Consider the following 10,267-nt stretch of genomic DNA (forward strand, 5'->3'; position numbering starts at 1 on the left):
TAAGCACTAAAGTACTTTACACCGAGTGTTTCAAATTATCCACATTAACAAATTAATTCATGGCTTTCCAATCATTGATAGAATAATGAAATATTTATCAAATAACAAGTTCATCATTGGGGTAATGAAAGTCATATATTTATCAAAAGATAGCGATATACAATTCGACTACTTAGTACTTCTCGTGAGTTTATCAATGCTTGAAATATGCCCTATATATCTGTATACTAGCTAAATCTGATTGATAAAATTGTTCAGAGCTCTTACATATTTTTTAATCTGATTTTCTTTATTTCAACTATTTATTTCTTTTCGTCTATGATAAATTAAATTTGAAAAAAAAATTGATTTGGATAAGATACCAATACCAGACAGGGAAGGTTATTTACCAACAATAAATGTATTCTTTATGAGGGGTTTGGGTAAAACAAGGATCTAAGGCATGTTGTCAGAGCGTTATCCGGACCGGGCAATCAGATGGAGGCATCGTTTACAGGATCTTTTCATCTGCATCCAAACAATGAATGGGTTATCCTGTGATCCGCACATTATTCGTTTTTAATATGGTCATTATATCTGCTTTTACATCCATTACTGGGCTAATCAAAATGCCATGATTGCAATGGGTTGTATATTACGTAACATTAAACGACCAGATTTCCAGAATAAACAGTATTGATAACATAATATTTATTCAATTATAAATAGTACATGTCTGGAAACATTCACAATGCCTGACAGAAAAGTTCAATAATTCTAACAAACATGCAAGTGGATAAGACACCATATGACACGATGCATGGGAAGACAATGGACCCGGAAAAGGACATATCAACACAGGAAATGACGAGATTGATTCCCAGATGATTCCGATATATACGTAGTCATTATATGAATGACGAGAATAAAGCAATAACTTTTTAAGACTTGTAAAAACACATCGAAAGGAATAAAGATATTTTTCTAGAAATAATTTGAATCTATTTCTTCAAACTTTGAAGTTTCAGTTGTTCAAGTATCTCAATAATTTGATTTGGTCTGTGAATTTTTTCTATGATCATATTTCTGTTTTCGTCATTCTGCAGTCGAATTTGAAATGCAAAAAGAGTTATTCAAATAAAACTAAATTGTTAAAATATACCTTATAGATAGGTACATAGAGCAGCAATGGTAATGTCGCCTTGCAAGGAATGGATGCTGAACAGCACCATCAAAAACCAAATTCTTAGCAAATGATAATTATGTATACGAGGGTTTCGGGATTCATTTTCTAATGAAATAATTTTATTTTATTTCTTTTAAGACTTATTTTAAAAATTGTTTTATCTCTCTCCAAATCTTTTTTAGCATTCGATTCCAACTTGTAAATTAAACGGTCTGAAATGTGTGCAATGTCTAAATCACAAGCTGTTACAATTCGATCCCTTTTTACAAACAGAAATATTAATATTAAACATTTTCTACACAAGCATAAAACGGCAATATTTCTTTTTGCTTTTCATTTGAAATGGCAATATTGTAATAAAGCAGAGACATGAATCAAAGTAACCGTCAAATTGTGGATTCTGATGTCATAGAGTCTGAGACATGATGAGAAATCGACAATATACAATTGATGGAGACGCCTGATAAAAGCAGAGTCTTGTCTTATTCAATAGGTAATCTACACAACTTTTCCTTGGAATGTCTGATGACTCCTACATATTTTATTGTCTGTTCGAGGACTATGTACTTTTATAAAAACATGGAATAATTTTACATATCGATAAATAATTAACAAGCACCACTTTTAACTACCTACACATGTACAATGGCAACGCCAAACGTCACGTGGTAACAAGAACACAAAGAGAACAATAAATCACAAACATCAAATGGAATAGTTAATTCAAGATGTGCATTTCATGCGACATAAATGAGTTCTCTGATATGCAATATCACGCTCAACAGTTCACACTTTTCAACAGCAGCTAATAAGTTTATCTGGTACACAGATAAAAAAAAAATGGTTGTCGAAGAGAGACGTCTGTCTTGAAAGTCTCTTTTATGGGTGAAATAAAACAGAATTTTTTCTTATAGAAATGAGAAATGGAATGTGAAACCCCGACTCCTTTTTCTTAGCTTGAGGCAGGGGACGTCTTTGTACTTCTTCTTAAGCAGTTTTATGTGTCTCGGCGTGCTACAATTTGCTTCTAATACAGCACTTATATCTATTGTTGGTATTGATTTTCGTGGTCAGAATTAGAGCTAGGATCTTTTGATTAAAATAAATGAGATAGAAGTTCATCTTTGGGTTAGTATCCACGGCGTTTCACCATGGCAAACTGCGCGAGTTGTAGATCGCCCTTCTTCTTGTCCCCTCTCTCCAGCGTTCCAGTCACACAGTATCCCAGCTGAAAATCTTCGTTAGAAATGTTTGTTGTCAAAGTCATGCGAAAGTCGGGACTAGGGCTGTTTTTAAATTTTCCAGATATAACCATGGCGCCACTTCCTTTGTCAGACATTTTTGCCTTTGTCGTTCTTCGTTTTGTTCCGGAAACCTCCACGATTTTACACCGTGATCGGTTCCACCAATAGGTTTTTAATGTCCAGTACGTCACAGGAACCGGGTGTGCCCATCCTTCGTACGGAAAAAGCATCACCTTCGTTGGGTAACCTTCGTAGTTGAAAACTTTTCGACAACATTTTCCTCGATTTTCGTAATAAAATATTTGAACCATTTTATAGCCTCTTCCGGGACACTTACCAAGTATGAAGGTTCATAATTGTTAGTCTTCAACACTGAAATACAAAAAAATCAAAAGTTCATCAGTAACAATTTTTTTTTCAATAAAAATGGAACTCGTAAATTTACCTAATTTACGTTGTCATTGGTCATTTGCAAAATTACTGGTATTTTGTAAAAATCTTTCTGATTGTATACGAAATTAATCTGAAATTGATATCAAAACACGGTGGTCGCCCGTGTAGCGCATCGGTTATCTAGCATATCTTCTAGAATCGCAGAGGAAGGAGTTGATCCTAACGTTGAGGGTTCGAACACCTCTGTTTGTCATGGAGACCGGTCCTTGGGATGAGACCGTATAAACTGAGGTCTTGTGTCGGAGGATGTTCTATAGCACGAAAAGGATCCCTCACTGTTCAATAACTCTGGTCATATGTGCCGAATATAGGACAAAATTTGCAGCTCTACACCGGCAAATTGTGGCGTATCCATATGAGTAAAAATTCTCGAAAGAGACGTTAAACAACAAACAAACTAAACACATTGCTAAGGTTTTTGATTGACAATGTATTTGTTTTTGGACAGCAGGTCTTCCAGCAACTGAGATACCCATGGCTACCTTTTGCATCTCGTTAAAAGCAGAACTTTATGAGCCAGATGTCAGCCAGATGTAGGGACTAAAAAAATTTGATACCAGACGAAACTTTTTAGTCCCTTCGACACCTTGCTGAGATTAGATTTATTCAAAATCTTATACACGAAAAAATACTTGTTGGGTCCTTCAACACGACGTTTATATATAAAGGTCGACAACGTATTATCATTTATTAACAATATTTATTTCCATTCATATGTCGACAGGATACTAGTTATTTCCTAGTGAGCTTGAAACAAAAGATACTACAGAGTCTGACACTTTTGTTTCATATTTGGATATTTTACTAGAAAGGGTCGTTAATGGTAACCTAACAACAAAGCTTTATTATAAACATGATGACCTCATTTTTTTTCTATCGCCAACTTCCTATACTAAAGTATAGCAATATTCCCTTATAACCTGCAAGCGGGGTTGATATCTCTCAGTTGATTCGATACGTATAAGAGCAGATTCTGTGTACGAACAATTTCTACCACAAGTTATTGATAAATAAGTTTATGAAACAAAAATATCAACTGTCTTGTTTAAAATTTCAAAGCCATCAATTCGCAATTTCTATATAATACTCGTATAATTGCCGATACAGTGCCTTTATCGGCAAAATCAATCTATTATGAAGCCAAATGCTGACTGGAGTATTTCATATTGGTTGTTAGGCCATTTTTACACGCTGAATTGTCAACATATTTTTTCATGATTTCCCGATCATTACAAGGAGCATACGACAGGTGTGACCGGTGTCAGCAGGAGATGCTCACTCCTTCATGGCACCTGATCCCACCTCTGATGTTTGAGAGATCAGTGTTTGCTCTGCTCCTGATTTGTGTTGTTTGAATGGACTTTTGAGTTTGATTCCTGTTCTTTATCTCTATATATTTCTTTGTTTTACAACGAATAAGCTGATAAGCAAAATATCAAATGAATTATAAATAATAAATTGGACGTAAGGAGTCTTTCAATTTAATAATGCTCGGTCGCGTGTCCCTGGAAGGTTGATATTCGCACAACAGCGTTGATGCTGACAAATTTAGAGTAAAGGATCGGCTTTAACTGCAGCAAATCAGGTGTAATGTCAGTAAATAATGTATTCAAATCATAGATCATTCTACTCTTCATCACCCTATTGATTTAGTGACATTGACAGCTCATGTGAACTACTGATACCAATGATCTGAATAAAGTATTGTGAAAATTAAACAAATACCTTAAAACAGTAACACATTCTGTCATACACCTTTTAATCGACAAATTCAGTGAAATGCAGTCAACATTGTAAAAAACAGTAAGAATCAGTTTGTATTCAAACACTTTTTTTCCTAACACAGTAATAGATGTCTTGATAAAAGATAATTTATATTATTTTTCATCGGCTTTAGGGAATGTATCAATCAATTTTCTATTCTAAAAAGTCCCATGTGAACACGAAAGGATATTCAAAGTCATCGATACTTGTATATCTGTCTAAATTTTTTGATTATTTTATATAGTTATCGTGTTTGTACAATTCGTATTAGAAATGGAACAATAGAACAGAAAATTACATTTAAAACTGGTCTCAAACAAATTGTTTTTTCTCTTTATCTGAAAAAAACCCCAAATAAATCAAGTGATTTTGCATTGGTTTAAGTGTTGAAGTTCATTTGATATGTTTGAATTTTCCTGGTTCCGGGTTCTGAAGAAGTAAAATAAAAAGAAATTAAATATTAATATAGTTGATAAAGCATGCCGACATCTCACTGATTTGAGTAGTGAAAACATAAAATACGATACGTCACTGCAAGTATTTTTTTAAAAAGAGTTTTCCAAAACATATTATCTTTTTTATCATTTATTCTCTTTATTCTTCAATAAAGGCCTTTTTATCAAAAAAATATATCATCCTGTGAACGAGATATATTCTAGACAAATATTATAGTTAGGTTATTACAGTACACAGAACAATATATAGTAACAACATATAGAAGAAATATCAAATAAAACACATTAATTGAAATCACTGAAATTTTAAAGGATTCTCTTTTAAACTGCAGAAGAAATTTGAATATTTGGTTTGAAATATTGTTAATTAGTTTTCTAAAGATGTATAATATACTCAGTATATGCATATAAAATGTCGTGATAAAGAATTCTTAAATTTTCAAAATACCGGTATTTTTACATCCCTCTAGAGAATTTTTTCACTTATATGGAGACCCTTCTACTTGCCGGTGGAAAGCTGCAATACCCTACAAGCTGCAATGCCTACCCCCCCCCCCCCCCCCCCCCCCCTATATCCACAAGTGTTATACATGTATAAGATATCTACATTAAAACCAATTGATGTACATACATGGTTATACATACATGTACTTGTGGAAATTTGTAATAAAAAGTAGTTTTCCTATGAGTAATAGCCATATATGGCTAGGGGCTGGAACATATAGCAAAAGTTTTGAAAGTAAAATGTCAGTATCTGAAGGAAATTTTTCTGTATTTAAAATACTTTACGCAGATAGAGAGTGAAGGGACAGAGCCCCCGATCAACAGGCCAGATATACGGTTTTCCTTGGCTCCCGTTTTTGTTAAAATTTAGACGATTTTATATACGTGCAACGCCTTGAACAAGAAAGAAATTTACACATGTAACCATTTTCTAAATGGGGGCCTAAAATGACCCATACCATATAAAATTCTTTAAAATTTCCATCAATTTCTTCAATGTGAATTAGACATAAATTGACAATCAAGGTGGTATATGTACCTGCATTTATGATACATGTATTACATTTTGAACATACAGTTTTACATTGATATCGTTATGATAATTTACCTAGGTCATGTAGGAATACATATGTATATACACCATTTGCATTATAACACACGCTTTTTAAATTTTAATGGAAATATTTTAGAAATTTATAAAAATTACTAGATTTAATTATTGCCTGTAATATGGTTCACAAGAATTCGATTTAAAACTATTAAGCTTTTGCTAGCCATTAAGAAAAAACGATTAACCCATCTACACTTCTCACTTCTCGACAATGAGTGAACAGTCTTATGAACAGAATACTCGAACATTTTACAAATTCAAATTTTTATATTTTATTAATATTATATTAAAATACACGCAATTAAAGGGGGAAAATAAAGAGGCATTGACTTGGTTGATCGCACGGCATAGTTACCGAATATTTCTCATTATCTAAAATATATTTTTGAAAATGAATATTGTTTGAGGATTGAGGATTTATTGAAACATTATCCATTTCAAAACAAAAAATATCCGGGACCTGGCATCGTTTTTAAGAAGTGAATGGGGATGGGGGGGGGGGGTAAGTAATTGAGTGACCAAAATATTCAGCCGACAAGAGAAATGCTGAAAGTGGGCATCAGCCCATAAATTATACACCTTTTTAAAACAGAAAACGCAATATTGCAATAAAAAAACGGGAGGGTTACAACCCCCCCCCCCCAAAGCGTGCCTATATTTTTAAAAAATAAAATCTGGCACTTCTTAAATTCCTACCCAACTAGAATTCAAAGTTCTTAATTACAAATTTCTAGTTCATCCCACCTGCATCCTCGATGGATTTTTTTACCTTTCTACATAATATTATATGTTGTTTATTAATTTTCATGATTTTTCGTCTATCATATAATTATGTGCATGTATATAAATAAGTATTACATCGCATACGTATAAAATAATAATTTTTTTTAACTCTTTATGATTAAAACACTTGCCCCTTTCCCAAGTTGTGTACAGACTAAGAACTTACGCTTACTCATGAGCAGTCCGACTTCCGGGTTTAGTCAATGATTTAGACCGAACTAAGCTTACGCCCGGTCGTAGGCCTTTTTGAGAAACGAGCCCCAGGTGTCATGCAGGAGTGAGCATCCCCTGTCGACCCACCGGTCACATCCGTCGTGTGCTCCTTGTCATGATCGGGAAATAATTATTAAATGATAAATTGTTTTTTTTCGGAAAAGGTCAATGTATCGACCATTGAACTAACAAAATTATGAGTTTAAATGAGACTGTTGATTTTCTATTTTTATTTCTTTGTTTGTCAATAATTTACCTCGTTTTAGAAATTGTTCTTATGTAGAGCATGCTCTTCCGTACATCGAATCAACTGAGATATATAAACTCCATATGCAGGCATAAAAGGTATATTGCTGCATAAGTAAGGGAAGTTGACGATTGAAAAATTAAAAGTCATCATGTTTATTATGAAGCTTTGGTGATAAATTACCATAAACGTCTTTTTCAAGTAAAATATCCAAATATGAAACAGCTGTGTCAGACTCTGTGGTATCTTATCACATCAGAATGGAAATAACCAATGCGTTGATCGTTGATATATTTTAATGTCGAGTTGAGGTAATAATGCATTAATATATATAAGCCACGAAGAATAAAAATCATTTCACCGTAAACGCATATTCTTCATCAGTTACATGTAGTTCGCCATAACCGTGTTTGACTATATACCTTTTAGGTTAATCAACCAAGTGCAACCACAGCACTTTGACTATGACACAAGCATATACAAACACACATACACACACAAACACAAACAAAAAAAGAAGTCTTATGTGTTAACATTTACACATTATATTTGATTGATTAATTGATTGATTGTTTGTTGCTCAACGTCTCTCTCGAGAATTTTTCACTCATATGGAGACGCCACCACTTGCCGGTAGAGGGCCGCTAATTCTGTCCTATATATATTCAGCACTGAGGGCCATTGAGCAGTGAGGGATCTTTTTCGTGGCAGCACCTACTGCGACACGGGACCTCGGTTTATACGGTTTCATCCGAAGGACCGGTATCCACGTCCCAAAGTGGGATTTGAACCTGCGACATAAGGATCAATTCCTTACTTTGCGACTCTAGAGCAGACGCTCTAACCACTGCGCCAGAGGGCTATTATTGATACTCCAAATTAAATGATACATCTGAATATTGCTTCCAAGTCAAGTTTTTATTGTTTCAAAACACATTATAGTAATAGTACTTGTAGACCTATTAACGTTCAAAATCTAGAATTATACTAATACAGTATGCATCTACGAAACTCGAAAAAGCCAATGAAAGCTTCTTCATACAATGATACTGTGCATTTGCAAATATGATGTTGTGCATTTTAGACCATATAAAAACGCAGAATATACTTTTTAAATTAAATTAAACATTTTCTTAAATAAATGAATATTTTAACATTCAAATTTCAAAGTGCCCAAATGTCACTAAAATTGGAGTTCTTTTTCCTTTCATAAAGTGATGCTAATTGTTCCAAGACATTTCTCAAATTAACTCTAAGTAGCCTTTTTTAATGATTTAGTTCATTTTATGCAAAGAATTTGTGTTAATTTTGCTTCACATCGGAAACACTCAAGATAAGATGTATCTGGTTTTACTGAAGAAAAAAAATATAAGTGGAAACAGCTGATTTTCAGTTGTTTTCAACAGAGAAAATATGTCAAGATATTTGAAAATCTGTTACAGAAACAGTCTTTAGCTTTTAAAACTTAAGCGAATTAGGAACTGAAACAATGGAGTTTTGTTTTCAAAACATTTTTCCTCTGATATTTGAGCCAAAGCAATCTGAAGAATCTATGAAAATAAAAGTTTGGGAGTTTGGAGATCTCACTTATTCCCGGAAGCCAGATTACAGAGATTTTTGTGTTATAGAAAATTACCCACAACCCCGTAATCATGCTGATAAGATTGTGACACGGTGAACTAATTTCAGTTGCCTAGTTTCTTTGAAAAGGCTAAAAGTAAAATTACAAAATCGATGAGTAAAAGAGATTTCACGTTCTTGCTACAGAAATCAAGCATAGATTGTCGCCAGGGTTGTCTTTTAAATTATTGTCAAATAGTGGCTCAGAAAAGCAATGTAAGAACAAAAGCAGAGCCAAAGTTGCACTTCGGTATATGCATAATACCTAGCCGTCCATATCGTGTTATCAATTATCATTATTAAAATATTTTCCGGAAAGATCTCGGTCTCTTTTTCCTGCTCGTAACATACAATTCAATTTTTGTCTACTGAATAATATATCCCAGTGAATGATAGAAATAACTATAGTCATTGGGTTTCCAATATATATAGTCACAGAAACTGTATTAATTGATAATTAAAATACTACGATTACCGATGTGTGTAGAGATAAAACCTTTAATCATTTATAATTGAATATTTCTCTTTTGTATATCGACAAAACTTTACGATACCTAAAGGATATGATTCTAACAGTGCAGAAAACACTGAACTTTAAATATTTCCAAGTTTTCATATTTATTTAGAGCACTGTTTTGTTTTTTTTTTACTTATAGAATAAATACTGGACAAATTAATCATATTCACATTTATCAGAGTCATTGGGATGATAAGAAATCCCTACATTTACATACAATTGTACTCACCCGTCACAAGCCGCCGCGACAGACCGACTGTTGCTTCGGCTTTTATTTTCCAACCCCGTTTCTTGCTCTGCCAATAGCGTTTCCCGACTCGTCAATAGCGCTGTAATGAATTGCAGCTAGTTGAAAGAATTAATATCGAACCTTTTACATTCCAGCGGATAGCGGTGCCATTACTGACATGGCAACAAGTAGCATTAAAGTTGGGATTAAGGAAATTTTATCCGGCTAAAAGCTTGGTGAAATTTACATGGTCTTGTAATGACTTTCTAATGAATTATGGCGGGAAATGTTGATCATGGTCAAGAAACCCTATCCCCAACAAAGTGTAAAAAGCATCACGTTAGCTATTCTTTTCATTAAAAGATGCATTAGGGAGGAAATCTAAAGCTGGATGTTGGATACATCGAGGCTAGAGTATGGTCGTGTCCAAAGGGGGTTTCACAAACATAATTAAAGGAGACAA

The 10,267-nt window shown here is 33.6% G+C and overlaps 1 protein-coding gene across 1 annotated transcript; it reads right to left on the reverse strand.

Annotated features, from left to right (window-relative positions):
• Nucleotides 1-675: 675 nt before the first annotated feature.
• Nucleotides 676-9,916, reverse strand: LOC134237701 (uncharacterized). The gene is made up of 2 exons (XM_062719837.1): nucleotides 9,805-9,916; nucleotides 676-2,781 (listed from the first exon to the last, which is right to left on the reverse strand). The coding sequence occupies exon 2, from the start codon at nucleotides 2,718-2,720 to the stop codon at nucleotides 2,295-2,297; it is 426 nt and encodes a 141-aa protein (XP_062575821.1). The 5' UTR covers nucleotides 2,721-2,781; nucleotides 9,805-9,916; the 3' UTR covers nucleotides 676-2,294.
• Nucleotides 9,917-10,267: the final 351 nt, after the last annotated feature.

The sequence above is a fragment of the Saccostrea cucullata genome, unplaced genomic scaffold (assembly GCF_032062105.1).
Source record: "Saccostrea cucullata isolate Sc308-1 unplaced genomic scaffold, CSIRO_AGI_Scuc_v1 ctg11, whole genome shotgun sequence".
Taxonomy (NCBI): Eukaryota; Metazoa; Mollusca; class Bivalvia; order Ostreida; family Ostreidae; genus Saccostrea; species Saccostrea cuccullata.

Bases quoted from the DNA above. Each gene is read 5' to 3' on its own strand.
- LOC134237701 (XM_062719837.1), bottom strand. From the start codon at position 2,720: ATGGTTCAAATATTTTATTACGAAAATCGAGGAAAATGTTGTCGAAAA.